This window comes from Dasypus novemcinctus, chromosome 5 (genome assembly GCF_030445035.2).
Source record: "Dasypus novemcinctus isolate mDasNov1 chromosome 5, mDasNov1.1.hap2, whole genome shotgun sequence".
Lineage (NCBI taxonomy): Eukaryota > Metazoa > Chordata > Mammalia > Cingulata > Dasypodidae > Dasypus > Dasypus novemcinctus.
The window spans coordinates 49,517,276-49,537,633 of NC_080677.1; the positions used below are offsets into that span (position 1 = coordinate 49,517,276).

A 20,358-nucleotide genomic window follows, 5' to 3' on the forward strand; every position below is an offset into this window, starting at 1 on the left:
CAATTTAAAATGTTATAAAATCAAAGTTAAAAAAATAGCATGTATATATAATATTTAAGAAGCAACTAAATCATAAAACTATGAACCTTTGTGGGGTATTTACAAACAATAATGGTGCCAATTTTAAAATAAAAAAGATGTTAGGGAAAATGGCAGACATTGGCTTATAAATTTACTTTTCTTAAACACATGAAATACTACATAAAACAAAACTGTTTTAACCCAAGAGCAATATTGTCTAAACTGAATGTACCTTTTTTTATATACAGAAAGATTATAACCATAAAACATTTTTATGGCATTGTTTTTATATCCAGCTTATCTTAAACTAAAAAAACATTGCTATATAACATTAATAAAACATTGAATTACTTCTTTATACCTCCTTAAAACCTAACAGAAAATCTATGATGTTATCTTCTTAACAAAGTAAAACCATAAAAGGGGATTTCGTGTATCCACCATTTCTAAAATAACAAAAATAGCTTTACCTTCCAAAAGACTTTCACAAAATTCCAGATACTGCCATGTTGTAATAATGCAAGTAGAAATGAAAAATCTTTAACAAAAAATTAAGGAAATAGAGGATAAGGACAGCTATTATTATTAAAAAATCTTATCAAGTTAGAAGAAATAAAGTAGCTGTGTTTTTTTAAGACAACTAAAATGTAATGGGTTGGAACTACCCATGTTATAAAGTGGTTTTTGAAACGCAAAAGTGTATTCATTGTCTAGGTTCTTTCTTTCAAATGTATGACCAAAAAAAACCTGATAAAAACGTTTTTCCTATAAGGAAAAACACCTAAATAAATCAAGTAACCTTAAAAAAACAAAGACAAGGGTAGATATTCATTTCATATGGGTTTAAATAATTTAAAAATGGACCAGCAGCTCTCCAAGTTTTTGATCATTATTTCAAATTAATCACGCTCCAAAACCCCAACACCAGTTCTAAATTCCTTGTGACTGAGATTTTGTTTGTTCATCACATAAGATTGTTTCTATGTATTTTTCTTTTGTTTGCTTTTTTGTTGTTGGTTTTTACACTCTACTATGTTATATTAGGGAATTTTTTTTTTTACTTCATTTTAGGAAACTATATAGCAGTCAGAATTATTCACATGCTTATAGCCTATCTTAGAATTATTTTACCCTAAATTTAAATGAACTCAACCTTCAGAAGAGCTATCAGGACATTCTAGATTAACTGATTCAACAAACGCTAGTCAAATATTATAGACTTAATTAACTTCTGCACTTTGTATTTCTTCACTGAAATTTTTTACTTTCTCCTTATGTTCCTCAATAATAGTATAAGAAATTCGTAAAATTTTAAGGTTTATGCCATTATTAGGAGAATTAAGGAAAACAGAAATTATATTTTCAATGTCTGAAATAAAATTCCTCTCAGGAGCAATATTTAAGATCATATAACAGGATTAATATATTTCTTTTATAAGCATAAATGTACTCTTTCTGAAATGTTTAATTTCTATGCCCTCAGTTAATTTAAAAGGACATACAAAAGACTATTTTTGAAAGAAATTAGAAATTATTCCTTTAAGATACTGTAATACTTTTTTGTGTTACTCTCCTTTGAAAGAGTGCCGTCTCTTAAATGAGCTCTCTTTGCCTATGTTTTACCTACCTACTCCCTCATCTCACCCATGGCTTTGAGATATTTCTTCATCTAAACAAAAGGCAATGGGTTAAAATTAGCAGTTTCTGGATCTGCAGGAATAGCCACTGTGCAGCATTAGCTAGGATTCCTGATTAGCATTATGTCTGATAACATTTTTTCAAGTACCAAAACAAAATAAACAAAAAAGAAAAAAAAATTATCTTGGCCATCTTTTCACCTTTCTTTATGTCATAAGAAAGAAGCATTTAACACATTTACTTTGATAAGCAATAAAGAAGTGCTAATGAAGCTCATGAAAAAAAAATCTATTTATCATCATTGCTAATATACTTCAACTTTTATAATATGTTAACAAGCTTAATAATTTTATTGTTTTAAAAGATAAAAACAAAATAATCTTACCACAAAGTGTTTGGATTGAATTATTTTTGTGGCCTCTAGATAGCAAGCATTGCCAACTTCTCATGTCAAGAGAAAATTAATTCTCTTGTATTTAAAATCCAAATTATTACTCGTATTTACATCTAAATCCAGAGTATAACCATGTGTGGCAGGTTAATAAGTGGATGAAATCTGTTTCTGAAATACTTTTTCTACTAAACAAGATTTAAATAAGATTTTAAAGAATGTCCTATACAGTAATATTTTTTTCATTATTTCTGCAGTGAGAAAATGATGAAGATAGAACTTTTAAACCCCCAAGGACAAGGTCTTAGCATCCAACTTACCTGACAAGATTTTCATTGTCTCCAGTTCCCTTGCAAGTTGCACATTCAGTTCTTAAATCCTCTGCTTTGGGCTTCTTTTGTAACACAGACTGCCTTTGTCTTCTTTCTCTAGGAACTCTTTCCTGTCATGCAAGACAGAACAAAACAAAGGGAACAAAAACAAAATCAGGATATGAGGAAAACAGAAAAAACATTAAGCAAGAAAGTTTCTCAAAGTTTAGACTACATAAAAAATGCTTAACTTATTCCAACCTCATGTTTTTCTTCTTCAGGAATGAAGCTTCGTTTTCGTCCTCTGGTTCTCTAAAGAAAGAAATCCACAAAAATATCTAATGTTTAATTAACAGTAAAAATAAATTTCCTATGTTAAATGTGACTGCTTAAATTAGACACTTGGAAAATTAGTATTTTTAAATTAATGATGTATTGCTCTATTTCATGTGGTTATAATATCTGTCACAGGAAATAAAAACATGACAAATACAACATTTCAAACAGAGCTTTCCTTTTAAATAAACAAGAACCTGATAGAAAAATAAGCTCTCTGAAAATTAATTTGAAGGATTTTTTTTAGTACTTCATGTATGTCACACAACTGTCATTTACTCAGCATTTACGTTTTCATAACATCACACATGACTTACATAGCTGAAACACCAAATCTGGAGTCAAACTATATCTACTGTGTGTGCTGTGCATGCATACACATTTGTATACGGTAAAGAAATAACATATAACAAAGTGGGAGGAAAAGGACTCAAATGACTCACAATCTAATTGAAATAAAACTAATTAAAACGCAGTAAAAACCAACTTATTTTAAATTAATTTAGTTAAAATGAACATCCTTTATTTCTGTACACATTTACCACTTTACGGACCAGTTCCTAAGACTTAAAAATAATACAAATATAATAGTATTTGCAATCAATATGTTAAAAATCTCACCCACTTAACCCAGCCTATAGTTATAATCCCCATCTACAGAACACTCCTGGAAGAGAAAGGAGGCAGTATTTCCCCAGGTTAGTTTCTTTGGCTACTGCTAGCAAGGAGCATTCTCAAGTTAGAGTAGGTACCAAATAACTTCAAACAAAATTACTTTCTAAAAAATATACATCAATATTTTCCTAAGTTACTACAACTTCAATTCTTCACAACACAGGGGTCCCGTTATTTAATAATATGGTTAATTGCATACTGTTTAATCAGTCCCTAGACCATCAAAATTTGACTAAACTAGCCATTCAAAAATGTAAATTTATAGATTATTCATCTGTTTACATTTGTTTTGCCAATCAATATATTTTAATAACACTATGGAAGGAATTAGGAAGAAAAAATAAGACTGAATCTAGAAGGGGCTTTAAATGCAGTCCTTACATCTCTTATCCCAATAGTACTGACCCCAGCTCCTTAAAACATAGATCATGGGGAAGTGGATGTGGCTCAACTGATAGAGCATCTGCCTACCATATAGGAGGTCCAGGGTTCAAACCCAGGGCCTCCTGGCCTGTGTGGTGAGCTGGCCCATGCGCAGTGCTGCCACATGCAAGGCATGCCATGCCATGCAGGCGTGTCCCCCATGTAAGGGAGCCCCACATGCAAGGAGTGCACTCCACAAGGAGAGCTGCCCCGCACGAAAAAAGCGCAACCCACCCAGGAGTGGTGCCACACACGAAGAGCTGACAGAGCAAGATGACACAACATAAAGAAACACAGATTCCAGGTGCTGCTGAGAATGCAAGCAAACACAGAAGACCACGCAGCAAATGGACACAGAGAGCAGACAATGGAGCGGAGGCAGGGGCGAAATAAATAAAATAAATCTTTTAAAAATAGATAGATAGACAGATAGACAGACAGATCGATAGATCAATCAATCATGGACCATTAGCGCTGGCATCCCCTGGGAATTTGAGAGAATGCAGAATTTCAAGCCCACCCCAACATATTGAACAAGAATCTGCCTTTTAACAAGAACCCCAAGTAAGCCATACATATATGAGAACAACCATGGAAGAATTCTTAACATTAACATAAGAGAACATCACTGTAGATGAGTTCTTAATATCGGCAACATCTACCCAAGTTCTAACTGAAACCTCAAAGCTAGCTCTTTCTATATTCATCTTTTTTCCTTCTGTGACTGGCTTTTTTCTGCTTTGAATTTTGTCCCCCAACACAATTAATTCATCTTTAAATTGCTAAGAACCATGTCATGTTTATTTTTCTACTCCCATTTAAACTTAATGGAATGCTTATTAAAGACAACATTTATTTTAATAAAGTAATAAGTGGTTAATTAAAGCTAGTAAATGATTACACTAGGTACTACAAATGTTAAAAGAACTGACAGAAAGGGTAAGATATATTTTCTCTACACTGGTAATTTATTATCCAGTTTGTATAATTTATATGTACAGGGCATTTTCATGACAGTGATCAGAATTAGTAACTCACATCCAGGGGGAAATATTCAAAGTGCTCATTTTATAGTTCTATCAACTTCTAAACAGAATGCTCAAAAGGCCTTTACACATTTCCACATCCAATCCATCAACCCATCTTCAGCCCATCAACTGCATTCAACCCGTCTTTTAAGTAATGAGGTAGCAAATGTAACATCTAGCTTTTAATTAATTTTTCAAATTTTTTGCCAATGTTTCAACCTCATGTTTTCAATTCTGCTTAAGATCGGAATCATTTACCATTTTCCATAATGCTTTACATCTTTAAACACCTGGTATGATTCACTGATTGGAATTTTATTTATATCCATATTGCAATTAGCATATTCAAAAGGGATAATGCCCATTAGAGACCCTATCCTACTGGACAATGGTATAGATACAGTTCTCTCTATATTTATAAATTCCTTCTCACATAACTATGTATATATATATTTAGTAAAGTGCTATTTTACAAATGAACAAAAATGGTGTAATTATCTAAAAGTCATATTAAGTATATTTATTACTAATCATTGATGTATCCAAACAATAATTTTAAATAATTAACCAACATAAACAATTTCCAACCTAAAAAACAGGGTTTTTATAAGCAGTATGAAATCATAGCATCTTAGAACTCTGAAACAGTAGTCCAGAGAAGGGACATGCTGATGATCATATAACTATGAAAGAGCTAAACTTCATTTGGGTATCTCAACCCCCAACTCAGTGATTTTCTGGCATGCCAAATCCATGCTTAATAATTTAACCCCAAATAGAAATGGGGAAAATTATCCAGGGAAAGCAAATCTCTAATATGCACTTGAATACTTAAAACTGTAACATCATCTGTCCAAATGAAAATATCTTACCTTTCAAAACAAATAAATTAAATTATATCAATGGAGAAGAGATTCAAGTTTTCACTCTATTCTACCTATTTAGATGGCCCTGTACAATACGATCACTACTAACATGACCCATTACCCAAAATAATTTATAGTGAGCTTGTTTGGCACAAATCACATTATGAATACTTCCAAAGAAAAAAATAAAAGAGATTTAGTCAAAGCACAACATTCACAATACAAGTCCTCCAAGCAAGAAAAAGTTAAGAACTGTAAATTTATTTCTATGTTCAGTTAAGTGGCAGCAAATATAACCATGACAATGCACAATAAACCTTAAACATAGTGTCCTTGAATGAATCAGAAAAAAACAAAGGGAGAAGTGGTACAAAAAAGCAAAAAAACAAAACAAAAGCAAACAGAAAAAACAACCATGGCTCATCCAACAAATTTAGAGTATCAAAGAGTTGACACCATCTCAGATGTAAAAGTACTCAGAACTAGGTGGTCATTTCATAATATGTTTGGATGCTGATGCAAAATACTTTAGAAACAGATTAAGGAGCAAGGTAAAAATAACATGTGGAAGAATGAAGAATTTTATTTAACAAGTATGTGCATCACAACACAGATATATTACCTACAAGTTCCAATTGATCATTAATTGGGTCAATTCCAAATCAACTGTGAATTGTAGAATTCACCATTCCAAACTATGCTTCATTTTGAAAGTAACTATAAAGCTATTAATAGAAAATGAAAGTCTAAAACTCATTCCAAATTTTTACATGATTTCTTCTGTTTTGTCAATTTTTAAGAATTCTGGTTGTCTAAGAAACAATGACAATGACAGCAATTTAGCTCACCCGGCTGTTAACTGTCTATAAAGTATATTAACTTGAAAAGGGGGGGTACCAAAACATTCACAATGGAGAACAGTCATGACATTGGAAACAATGTATTTAAGTTGGAGGAAAAAGATTTTAAAAAGCTACAAAGTATCATTTTAATGGTATATCTATCTGAAATAAATAATTCACTATTTCAATACTTCTCCCTCATTTGGACTAGAAATATATAAAAATTTTAATTAATTCTTTATTGCTGACCTTGTTTTCTTTTACAATTAAGTCAAATGTATGATGATTTTTCCAAGGTTAGAATGATCCATTGGGCAAATGAACTAAGTTTAAAAACTAAAAGACAGTGCACTCAACATCATTGATATCACCAAACAAACTCATATGTGCACCGCTTTCTCTAAATTTAACACCATGGCAAATCAATATTTATACAGATAACAACATATGTAACTATTCAATGTGATTAGATGAAAAAAGGAATGCCTCGCTGTGTAATTTACACATAAAAAGAGGAAATGCTTATTCATGAGTAAAATTTCAAAATCAATGACAATTAAGCCAAACTTTGAAAACTTCTGTTAACCTAACTAGCTTCAGATTTATCTTATGGAAATAATTGCCAGTAGCACTCTGGTAGGTATTCAAAATACTTCAATATAGAGTTTATTTCAATATATATATAATTCCCCCAAAATAATCTTTTCAATTATGAAACAATATATTAAAAGCAAATCACATACTAAAGCTCAAAAATTCAAAAGAAAAATGCTGATATATAAACAACATAAGAACAAAGTGTCATCTGTTTCTGTTTGCCATCAGCATACAAGAGATGGAATGGCGATCACAAAAAGTATTTTCCCTTCTTGTCAAATGGCTATAGAGTTTATTTTTATCTAATTTAATTTACATTAACACAGTTAAGAAAAACACATGGAGGGGAAAAAAAGAAAATCATGAGCAATTTAGCTTTAATTATAAATTAAAATAATCACAGGTCTAAAGGTGTAAAGAAAATATACATTTACATAATAAGTAAGTTCTCCTAAAAAAAATCTCCTCTCATGGATAATGGTGTATACAAAATAAGTAAAATCCTGATGCTCTACCTGCTCCTCATTCCCTCACTTATTTACTCCTGGAAATAAAGCAAAAATCATAGGTTTCCAAGAGGCAAAAAGCCTCTTTAGATTTCTTAAACTAAGGACATTCAACAGAGGATCTATTCCAAACAGCCAAAGTGAGTTAAGTATAATCTAGCTAAACACAGAAAATTTTTTGCCAGGGTGTTTTCTAAGGATCTATGACAGACAGAGATTTTAAAGTACCTCAGAGGGTCAACTTGAGCTTGATAATACCTATATCTCATATCTAAGTATTATAAAGCCAAAGAGCAAAACAAGACACAGGTACATGCATAGTAATTTTCAGGCTGTTGTAACTTTCAGTCAGTTTAATAGAGCTGAATCCAAGTATTTTAACATTATTCTAGTCTGCATTAAAAAAAAAAAGTATAATATATTCCAGATTTTCAGATTTTCCAGGACTTAAATCCTTAACTTTGATTCAGAGGATACTACTTTCAATATGTGTAAAACCAGTTAAAAAATAAACATAATAAAAGTAGACTCATATGTATCCAGTACCAAAAAAAAGTAGACTCTAGGATATTGGATTATCTCACAAATATCTACTGCCCCTTTTTAAAATACAAGTGGTTCATAGTGTTAAATGAGATAGAAAGCAAATTAAATTTCTGTTTAAGTCCTTTTCCACAGTAACCACCTATATGAAACAGTGCATCCTGGTAACAATATGGTTTCCAGTCAAAGCTGCAGAAAATCACTTTGACTTTTTACTGCATTTATTTCCCAAAAAGGGAAATACATAAAACAAAACAAAAACTTACGAGTCAGAAAGAAAGATCTGAGAACTTCAAAGAGAACAGAACATGATGCATGTATTTTAAAGGCTATGGAAGGATAGGTCCAGCAAGTCCTTTGGTACTTCTATAAAAGATGAAAAGCCACCAGAATATATACAGAATAAAGAAAGTGAAAAAAAGAAAAAAAAACAAAAACTAAAACCTTTCAAGTTACATTAAAGTTATTATAAAATATGACAAAAAGTACAAACATCAATTTTAAAGCAACTTCAAACAGGACATGGGTAAGCTAATTTATATTTTCTTCAAAAGTAATTTCCTTGCCTAAAAGCAAGTAAAAAGTTTCCACATAAAAAATAATGCACAGAAAACGTCTAAGTAACAAGACACTTAAACATATGTACCCCATGCTGTTTTCACTAATGGGATAAATATACAAGGAATGTGGACCAATTTCCTCCCTAAAAAAGAAGGATTAGAAAAAAAGACTCCTCCAAAGTACACTGAAATTGGATACACAGCCATAATGCAAGAAGGAAAAGAACTCACTTGCTAAATACTCACTGAGCATCTAACATGAACCAAATCCTAGGTAGCGGATATACAGCGGTGAGGAGAACAGCTTCCATCCACTTGGATTTTGGAGCCATTAGTCTATAGCTAACATATACATGAATAATTAATTATAAGTATGGTAAGTGCGACTAAGGTAAAGTATAAAATAAAGTTATATGATGCTCAGGGCTTTTATAATCTCAACTAGACTTCATTTATCAAAACTGGTTAAATTTAAAAGTGTCCTACTTTTACAGGGTGGTTTTTAGGGTAAATAACCTTCTTAAAGATGAAAAAAAGCCTAACAAATTAGGAAAAAATGAATAAAATAAAACTATCATTTAAGTATCATACTGGAAACCCTCAAGCAAGAATTAAGAAAAAGTCCAAAAAAGGGCAAGAGGATAAAACAACCAAGAATGGTAGTAAAAGCATTACTAAAATGGCTAAACATTTGATCTAGAGAATGTACCAAATCCAGAAGTGAAAGCTGGAGGTAAGTGGGCAATGAGACTGGGTAACTGAGAAGAGAAACGACTAATGGACTATAACTGTGAAGATAGAACTAAAACATAATATGATCAAAGAAATTCGGATTTAACTATAGTTATTTCACAGTGTCATTTTTTTAAAGCAGTTTTACTGATAAATTCAAATACAATACAATCCATTCAAAGTATATAATCAATGGGCTCTAGCATAATCACAATTGCATGCATTCATCACCAAAAAAAAATTTTTATAACAATTTCATTACTACAAAAGGAAAAGCCCCACCCCCCCCAGCAGTCTCCTCTCAATCCCCCTATCCTTCCCCAGTCCAACATAACCACTAATCTAATTTCATCTTTATAAATTGATTTATATATACATTTTATGTGAATGGAATTATACAATATGTAGTACTAGTGTTTGGTTTCTTTCACTAAACATAATGTATTGTGTTTGTTGTGGGGTTTTTTGGTTTTGTTTTGTATGATACTAACATCTTGTAACATTACCATTTAAGTTTCAAAGAAAAACAGTCTTTAAATGTGCAATATTACCCATATTCATATTTCAAATGAGGTTTCATTATGCTATACAGTCCATGTTACATTTTTTAGCTTTTTTTCTAGTAATATACATGACCTTAGACTTTCCCTTTCAAACACAGTAATGCTCATATAAGAACACTACTAACTGCAAATACTAGGACGTGCTTTCATCTTTTCTATTCATTTCCAGAGTAACCACCAGCCTTTTAACCAATTCTGCAAAGATAAACCCTCAGCTTTCCATTCTCTAACCTCAAGTTTCTTGTGACCTATATTCTAGTTATTAACTCTATGAGTTTACACAATATATTTAGTTCATAATAGCACAATTACACAGTATTTGTCCTTCTGTGTCTGACTTGCTTTACTCAACATAATGTCCTCCTGGTTCATCCATGTTGTCATATGCTTTATGACTTCATTTATTCTTAGAGCTACATGATATCCCATTGTGTGTATATACCACAATTTGATTATCCATTCATCAGCTGATGGACACCTGGGTAGTTTCCAACTTTTGGCAATAGTAAATAATGCCACTATTAATACTGGTACGCAGATGCTGCTCATGTCACTGCTCTCAGTTCATACTCAGTACATACTCAGTAGTAGTATTGCTGGGTCACAAAGCAAGTCTATATTCAACTATCTTAGAAACTGCCAAACAGTCCTCCATAGTGGCTGTACCATTCTATATTCCCAAAATGGTGAATAAGCACTCTTATCTCTCCACATCCTCTCCAGCACTTGTCTTCTGTCTTTTTATTAGTGGCAATTCTAATAGGTGTGAAATGATACCTCACTGTAGCTTTGATTTGCCTTTTCTTAATTGCTAGTGATGCTGAACATTTTTCATGTGTTTTGCAGTCATTTGTATTTCTTTTTTGGACAAATATCTATTCAAATCTTTCGCCCATTTTAAAATCAGGTCATTAGTCCTTCTATTGTTGAGCTGTAGCATCTCTTTATATATCATGGATATTAACCCTTATCAAATATGTGATTTCCAAATATTTTTCCCATTAATTGGCTGTTTTACACCCTTTTGACAAAGTCTGCTGAAGTGCCAAAGTGTTTAATTTTAAGGAGGTTCCATTTATCCATTTTTTTCTTTTATGCTTGTGCTTTCGGTGTAAGATCCAAGAAACCACCTACCATAAGATCTTGAAGATGTTTCCCTACATTTTCTTCTAGCAGTTTTATGGACCTGGCTTTAATATTTAGGTCTTACACCCATTTTGAGATGATTCTTGTGTAAGGAATTCTTCCTAATTCTTTTAGATATGGATATCCAGTACTCCCAGCACCTTTTGTTGAAGAAAACTGTTTTGTCCCAGTAACATGGACTTGGTAAGTTTGTTAAAAACCAGTTAGCCAGAGCAGTGAGGCTTTATTTCTAGACTTTCAATTCTATTCTACTGTTCAATGTGTCTGTCTTAATGCCAGTACCACGCTGTTTTGATCACTGTAGTTTTGTAGTATGTTTCAAGGTCAGGCTCTGAAAGTACTCCCACATCTCTCTCCTTTTTTGGGATGCTTTTTGCTATTTGGGTGCCCTTTCCCTTCCAAATAAACTTGGTATTGCCTTTTCTATTTCTGTAAAGTAGGTTTAGTATGGCTTGGAATTTTGATTGGTGTTGCAATGAATCTATAAATCAGTTTGGGTATGACTGACATCTTCACAATATTTAGTCATCTAATCCATGAATACAGAATGTCTTTCCATTTGTATAGATTTTCACTGGTTTCTTTTAGCACTGTTTCATAGTTTTTCTGAATACAGGTCATAACATCTTTGGTTAAATCAATTCTTAGGTGATTCCTAGACTTTTTGTTGCTATTGTAAATGGAATTTTTTTCTTGATTTCCTCCTCAGATTGTTTAATACTAATGTACAGAAATATTATTGATTTTTTGCATGCTGATCTTGTATCCTGCCATTTTGATGAACTCGTTTATGAACTCAAAATAGTTTTGTCATAGACACTTCAGAGTTTTAAAAATATGGATCATGTCATCTACGAATAGTGAAGCCTTACTTCCTCTTTTCCTATTTCAATGCCTTTTTTGTTTCTTATCTAACTAATCTAGCTAGAATTTCTAGCACACTACTGAAAAATAGTGGTGATAGTGGGTATCTTTGGCTTGTTCCTGATTTTAAAGGGAAACTTGCAACTTCTCCCCACTGAGTACAATATTGTCTGTGTTATTTTCATATTATGTCCTTTACTATATAGAGGAGCTTTCCTTCTATACCTATCTTTTGAAGTTGTTTTTATCAATAAAGGATGCTGAATTTTATCAAATACATTTCCAAATGATCATGTGTTTTTTTTCCCATTGATTTAATGTGGTATATTGTGTTAATAGATTTTATGCTGAATCATCCTTGCATAGGAGGAATAAAATCCACTTGATCATGAAATATAAATCTTTTGATATGATGTTGGGCTTTAACTGCAAGAATTTTGTTGAGAATTTCTGCATCTATGTTCATTAGAGAGACTGGTCTGTAATTTTCTAGTAGTATCTTTATCTGGCTATAGTATTAGGGAAATGCTGGTTTCACAAAATGTTTTGGGTAATTTTCACTCTTCTTCAAATTTTTGGAAGAGTTTAAAAATGACTGGTATTAATTATTCTCACAGTAAGTGGAAATAAGTGAATTCCTCACAAGTAAAATTCACTTGTGAAGCTATCTGGTCCGAGATATATTTGTTGGAAAAATTTTGATGACTGATTCAATCTCTTTAAATGTGATCAGTTGGTTGAGTTCTTGTTATTTCTTGTAGAGTCAATGTAGGTTTTTTGTGCATTTCTAGGAACTTACCCATTTCATCTAGGTTTTCTACTTTGTTGGCATACAGGTTCACAAAATATCCTCTTTGATCATTTTTATTTCTGTGGGGTCAAGTGTAACTTTCCCCATATCTGATTTTATTTATTTGCATCTTCTCTCCTTTTATTTTTAAAATTTCTGCTCTAATCTTTATTTCTTTTCTTCTGCTTGCTTTGGAAATAGTTGCCTGTTCTTTTTCTAGCTTAACCTGTTGTTCAGTTAGATCTTTGATTTTTAACTCCATCTTCTATTTTTAATATAGGCATTTAGGACTCTAAATTGGCCACTCAACACTGCCTTCACTGGTATGTTGTGTTCTCATTTTCATTAGTCTCAATATAGTTACTAATTTCTCTTACAATGTCTTCTTTGACCTCAGGAGTGTGTTGTTCAGCCTCCACACATCTGTGAATTTTCCTCTTTCCCATTATTATTGATTTCCAGTTTTCTTCCACTATGATTTGAGAAGGTGCTTTGTATAATTTCAATCTTTTTATATTTATCAAGACCTGACTTGTGATCCAATATGTGGTCTATCCTGGAGAAAGATCCATGAGCATTTGAGAAAAATGTATAACCTACTGATTTTGGATGCAAGGTCAGTATATGTTTGTTAGGACTAGCTCATTTATCATATTGTTCAAGTTCTTTGCTTCCTTGTTGATCTTCTGTCTAGTTGTTCTAATGATGTGAGTGGTGTACTGAAATCTCCAACTATATTGCAGAGATGTCTATTTCTCCTTTCAGTTTTGCCAGAGTTTGCTTCATATATTTTTGGGCACCCTGATTAGATGCATAGATATTTATGACAGGACCCCGGTATTTCTTTCCAGTAGATTGTCCCTTTTATTAATATATAATGGCCTTCTATATCTCTTACAACTTTTTTGGATTTAGAATCTGTTTTTCTGATATTAGGATAGCTACCCCTGCTCTTTTTTGGTTACTGTTTGTGAGGAGTATCTTTTTTCAGCCTTTCACTTTCAGTAGGTTTGTATCCTAAGTCTAAGATGAGTCTCTTTTAAGGCAGCATAAGGATGGCTCTTTTTCTTTTTTAACATCTATTCTATCAGTCTGTATCTCTTGATGGGGGAGTTTAATCTATCTACATTCAATGATATTACTGTAAATGCATTATTTATTTTCCCCTTTATTCTTTGGCTTTCATATGTCCTATCTTTTTGTCTTTTTACTCTTTTAGTTAACCTTTGTGCTATTCTTATCTTCTATACTCTCCCCTCCAAGCCTCTCTCTCCTGTCTTTTTCTTTGGGGCTGTTAAGGCTCCCTTTAATACTTTTTGCAAAGGTGGATTCATTTTTATGAACCCTTTTAGTTTCTGTTTATTTGTGAATATTTTAAACACACCTTCAAATTTGAAGGACAATTTTGCCAGATAAAGAATTCTCAGTTGGAAATTTTTCTCTTTCAGTATCCTGATTACATCATACCACTGTCATCTCACCTCCACAATTTCTGATGAGAAATCCACACTAAGTCTTACTGGGCAACCCTTGTATCCGATGATTTGATTTTCTCCCTTGCTGCTCTCAGAATTTTCTCTTTATATTTGATGTTTGACATTCTTAGTAGTTTGTGTCTTGGAGTAGGTCTCTTCAGATATATTCTGATTGGGGTATGCTGTACTTCTTGGAAGTGTAAATCCATTTCTTTCATGAGAGTTGGGAGATTTTCAGTCTTTATTTCCTCAAACAGATACTCTTTCTGCCCTTTTCCCATCTCTTCTCCTTCTGGAACTCCCATGACACATATATTGCTGCACTTCAACTTCTCATTCAACTCCCTAAGTCCCTGCTCAATTTTTTTTCCATTCTCTTCTCTCTTGTCAATTTCAGGTGTTCTGTCTTCTGCATCACTTATTCTTTCTTCTATCATTTTGAGTCTGCTGTTGTATGCCTCTAATGTGTTTCTGACTTCACCTATTGTGTCTTTCATTCCCATCAACTGTTATTTTTCTATTCAAGTTTACAAATTGTTCTTTGTGCTTGCCCAGTGTCTTCTGGATCTCCTTTACCTCTTTAGCCATGTTGTCTTTCAACTCTTAATTTAATTTTGGAGATTTGTACGAGCCTTTTTTTCCCTCTCCCCTTCCCCGCCCCACTCCCCCACTGTCTGCTCTCTGTGTCCATTCGCTGTATGTTCTTCTGTGTCCGCTTGTATTCTTGTCAGCAGCACCCGGAATCTCTGTCTCTTTTTGTTCCGTCATCTTGCTGTGTCAGCTCTCCGTGTGTGCGGTGCCATTCTTTTTTCGTGCTGGGTGGCTCTCCTTACAGGGTGCACCTCTTGTGCATGGGGCTCCCCTACAAGGGGGACACCCCAGTGTGGCACAGCACTCCTCGCCTGCATCAGCAATGCACGTGGGCCAGCTCATCACATGGGTCAGGAGGCCCCGGGTATGAACCTTGGACCTCCCAATGTGGTAAGCAGACACCCTATCCGTTGGGCCAAATCTGCTTCCCTGTATGAGCCTTTCTGATTAGGTTTCTCAAATCCTGTGTCTCCTGGGGCTTTGATATATTCCTTTGTTTGGGCCATTTCTTCCATTTTCTCAGTAGGGCTTGCAATTTTTTGCCAATATCTAGGCATCTGATCATAATGGTGAGTTTACTCTGAAGCTCAATTTCTCTCTCTTGCACAGCAATTTAGGGCAGGAGGCTGTGTGTTATTGCCCTTCTTTGATTCTTGGTTCGACCTGGTCTAGGTCTTTAGGATTGTCCCTCTTAGTTGTTCAAATCTGGGCCATGGACCCACTAATGGGTTGCAGACCCATTTCCAAAGGCCTAGGGGAGGGAGACTGTAAAGGCTGAAAAAGCCTCTTTTACTTACTTCTTTTAATTTCCTCACATGCACTTCCTTGGCCCGCCTGCAAATGGCACTCTTCAGCAGCCCTCTCCTTTCAAACCCTGGTCAGGCTGTGTTTGCAGCAACAACATGACGAGTATTCTGCCTCAAGGGTATTCAGAGACTCCTAATTCAAACTTTCTCAGACACTATCCTCCAAGCTTTGCTGGCAGCCCCCTCTTTTTTCCCAGGTAGGAAATAATTCCACTCCCCTCTAGGTCTCAACAACCAGTCCAGGTTGTTAGGAAGGGTGACTGAGAGGATTTGAGCTCCTTAGTCTGTGTCAGCTCCCAAGGAAAAGAATGGTACATCCCCACCCAGCCTGGAAGGGCTTATGGGACACAGCAGAACAAGTCTGTTAGTCAAAAGCTGAATCAGCCTTAGGCTGTGTATATTTCCCTCCTGGCCCCCTCTGTCCATAGCCACTGGCCAGACACCAGAGAAGTCAAAGCTTTCTGCTCAGAGAATGAGGGAAGGGTGCTGGCAGCTGCAGCTTCTACTCATAGTCGTTCCATCAAGATTCATTTCCTGGGAAGCGGACCTGGCCCAGTGGTTAGGGCGTCCGTCTACCACATGGGAGGTCCGTGGTTCAAACCCTGGCCTCCTTGACCCGTGTGGAGCTGGCCCATGTGCAGTGCTGATGTGCACAAGGAGTGCCGTGCCACACAGGGGTGTCCCCGGGTGGGGGAGCCCCATGAGCAAGGAGTGTGCCCTGTAAGGAAAGCCACCCAGCGCAAAAGAAAGTGCAGCCTGCCCAGGAATGGCGCCACACACACGGAGAGTTGACGCAGCAAGATGACAAAAAGAAACAACAGAAGGGGACAAAAAGAAGAACATGCAGCAAATGGACACAGAGAACAGACAACTGGGGCGGGGGGGGGGGGAGGGAGGGAAGGGGAGAGAGAGAAATAAATGAAATAAATTTTAAAAAAACAGTTGAAGATAAAGCTGCTAAAATCTCCCAGAAAGTACCAAAAAAAGACAAAGAAATGTACATTATGACAGAGGAATAGGAATATTAGATAATTAATCCAGAAGGTCCAAAATACAATTAGTATAAGTTACAAAAAAGAGAAGAGGGAAAACAGAAAGATGGAAACTATGAAAGAAATATTAGAAAAAAATTCCCCAAAATTAAAGAAGATAAATTTCTAGACTGAAAAAGCTCACTGAGGTCCTGGAAATGAAAAAAAAGAGCACCATACCAAAGCAGAACGTCATACAATTTAAAACACTGTTGAAAAAGAAAAAATCCTAAAAATTCCAAGAGTGAGAGACAAAAAGTTTTACAAAAACAGAAAGCAATTCTGAAAGCCAGAAGATAATAAAGCAATGCTTTAAAAATAGTTTATTAAACAGCTAAATTACTAAAAAGGTATAAAAATATATAAAAGAAAATTTCAGACATATAATATCTTAAAAAATATACCTCCCATTAACCTTTACTGAAAAAAATTATTGAAGGAGCTACCCTATCAAGATAGAGGACTAAAGAAAAAAAAAATTGGAATCCAGGCAATAGGAAATTCTACACAGCAAAGGTTAGAAGAAATTCCCAGGATGACAATGAGTGAAATCTCACGATGACTTAGAAAAACCAATTCAGAATAGAGCAAGAAAGAGGCCCAGAGTAAAAATCTAAGAAGTTATTTCACATGTCTTATCTATTGATAATTGTATATGAGAAATATTTAGGGGAGCAGATGTGGCTCAGGCAGTTGGGCTCGCATCTCCCACATGGGAGGTCCTGGGTTTGGCTCCTGGTGCTTCCTAAAGAAGACAAACAATAAGTAGACAATGAGCAAAAACAACAAGCAAACAGACAAGGGAGCCATCTTGGGGGGTGGGAGGAGGGGGAAAAAAAGAAAAATATTTTACAGAGCAGTGAAAGCTTGTGAGAAGAGTTGGTCTTAGGTTCAAGGAAAGCTAAACATATGAAACAAAGTTTTGCATGTTTTCAAAAATGAAAAATTACAAGGAAAAATAAAAGTTGTACCAAAAAGAAAAAAGGTAATCATAGCTCAGTTTTTGAACCAGCAGTGAAAAAAAACAGATATAGTCAAGTAATATTTACAATAATACAATAGAAAATGAATATTCTCACAGAGGAAGTAGAGAGATCTCTGGCAGAGGCCCAGAATACCACCCTAAAAGAAGTTAATGTGAAGGAAAATATCAGTGATATCACAGAGAGAAAAAATTATATCATCATATATTTTCCTAGTATAAAAATCTCTAAGTATTCCATATAAATGATTATTTGAGACTCCTTCTGAATATCTCCAATGTAGGCAAATCATTAACTCCTGAAGGAGTATATTTTAATCTCAGACAATATTAACTATTATAAATATCAGGAGTCCCTTAATTTTTATGTATTGGTTATAAAACAAGAAATGAGTATATTAATTTCCTTTGTCTAAATAAATGTTACGACTAAATTCATAAATACACCTAAGAGAATGAACTGATCAAAAGTAGTAAAGTATACTTTACAAGTATGAAGTTCTATTCCATTATTATAAACTTTCAACACTGATAAAGTATGTGAGATAATTTTTTAAAATAATTGATGAGATAAATTAAATGTCATCTTCAACCGCAAAAGAAAGCAAAGGAAGGCTAGGTTACCAGCAAATGTGATCTTTAAAAACAAAACAAAAATAAAAATTCTGAAGTCTAATGTCTTAGGGATAAAAGGATAATTAAAAATATGAAATTTAATGAATTATTTTTAGCTTAGAAAAGATTGGAGTTCATCTAATTTATTTTATAACAGAATACTGAGTACAAACAAAGTAAAAGTAAACAAATTAAACTATTTACCCAAGGCCACATAGAGGGTTACAGACAGAACATAGACTAGTATTCATTTCCACTATGTGCTATTCAGGTGCTTTCTACTACATAATGCTTTCTTCCAGGTTTTTAAAAACATTCAAGAATTTGATATTGTATAGTTTGCCTTATTAAGGGAATAATGCAACAAATAGATTGTCTTAGAGAGGAAAATACCACTATGCTTTAAATTCTCAAGTGTAATTATAAAACATACATATATAAAAGATATTTCTAATGACATAAATATAAGTTTAAAAAAAAAAGTCTAAATCAGTCTATAAGCAACAGTCCATACACTAATGACCAAAATTTCATTAGCGCATAAAGAGAAATGAGCAGCTGTAAAAAAATATATACACAGCTATTATCTGAAAAAATTAAATGGTTAAAACATAAAGTGATTTTTTTTGCTAATGGTGGCAATTAATAACCTTAATTAATAAATGAATCTATTAAAACTAGGTTATTGGGAAGTGGACTTGTCCCAATGGATAGGGCATCCGCCTACCACATGGGAGGTCCACAGTTCAAACCCCAGGCCTCCTTGACCCATGTGGAGCTAGCCCACCTGCAGTGCTGATGAGCGCAGGGAGTGCTGTGCCATGCAGGGGTGTCCCCGGGTAGGGGAGCCCCACGCGCAGGGGGTGTGCCCTGTAAGGAGAGCCACCCAGAACCAAAGAAAGTTCAGTCTGCTCAAGAATGGTGCTGCACACGCGGAGAGTTGACACGGGGAGATGATGCAGCAGAAGGAAACACAGATTCCCATGCCGCTGACAACAGAAGCGGACAAAGAAGAACACACAGCAAATGGACACAGAGAACAGACAACTGGTAGGGGGTGGGGAAGGGGAGAGAAATTTAAAAAAAAGAAAAAACTAGGTTATTAAGATTTGACCCTTGCTCCAAAATGTATTCACCAAATGCAATGAGTATGCCACAATGATGAAAGAGGTTGATGATGTGGGTTGGGGTGGAGGGTATATGGTAACTGCTTATATTTTTTAATGTAACATCTTTTGTGATCTAATTTATTAAATTAAAGAAAAAACAAAAAACAAGATTTTGATCCAATTAGCTTCTTTGGAAATCTTGCCAAGTTAGTAAAGGTGGAGGCTGCTGACTTTAAGATGTGTACTAAAAAAGCGGGAACTATTGTAATTAGGAAGGGAAGAAATTGTAGTAGTGATGTGGAGAGGGTGGCCACGGTGCCTGCTGATAGTAGGGAAATGGAAGAAGAGGTATGGTGTGGGGGCATTGTCAGGGACAGATGCTGGATGTTGTGTGTCCGGTCGTGGCCCACTGGGTGGACTGGGGGAGAGTGTGGACTACAATGTGGACCACTGTCCATGTGGTGCAGCAGTGCTCCAGACTGTATTCACCAGGTGCAGTGGATATGCCATGATGATGGAAGTGGTTGTCGATGTGGGAGGGGTGGGGTGGGTGGGGTGGGGGTATATGGGGACCTCATATTTTTTGAATGTAACATTTAAAAGAAAATAAAGAAGAAATAACTAACTAAATAAATAAAAGAGATTGAGAGGGGGTGGGGGGTATATACAGACCTCTTATATTTTTTGAATGTAACATTTAAAAAAATAATAAAGAGAAAAAAAAGCATGTTCTGAAATGGATAAGACAGCTACAGGTATCATAATACTTATATGTAGTTTAAAACTTGTACACTAAATTTCATGCTAAAATGTTCCAGCTTGATGTTTGATGTTTTGTTCTATTTGTCTTTTTTGTTTTGTTTTGAGCATTTATTTTTTTAATTGTATTTTTTTGAAGATACTTAGATCACAAAAAA

General features: G+C 34.3%; 1 protein-coding gene across 10 annotated transcripts in view; it reads right to left on the reverse strand.

The window, feature by feature from the left end:
- Nucleotides 1-20,358, reverse strand: part of PHF14 (PHD finger protein 14) — a 254,756-nt gene that overhangs the window by 111,717 nt on the left and 122,681 nt on the right. For all 10 annotated transcript variants that reach the window (XR_011648807.1, XR_011648808.1, XR_011648809.1 and 7 more), the window contains exons 15-16: nt 2,623-2,673; nt 2,371-2,492 (exon numbers count right to left, since the gene is read on the reverse strand). Coding sequence is in view for 6 of the 10 variants with exons in the window: in XM_023588955.3 (XP_023444723.1) it covers nt 2,371-2,492; nt 2,623-2,673 (173 nt within the window). In the remaining 4 variants the exon portion in view is untranslated. The remainder of the gene's footprint in view (nt 1-2,370; nt 2,493-2,622; nt 2,674-20,358) is intronic.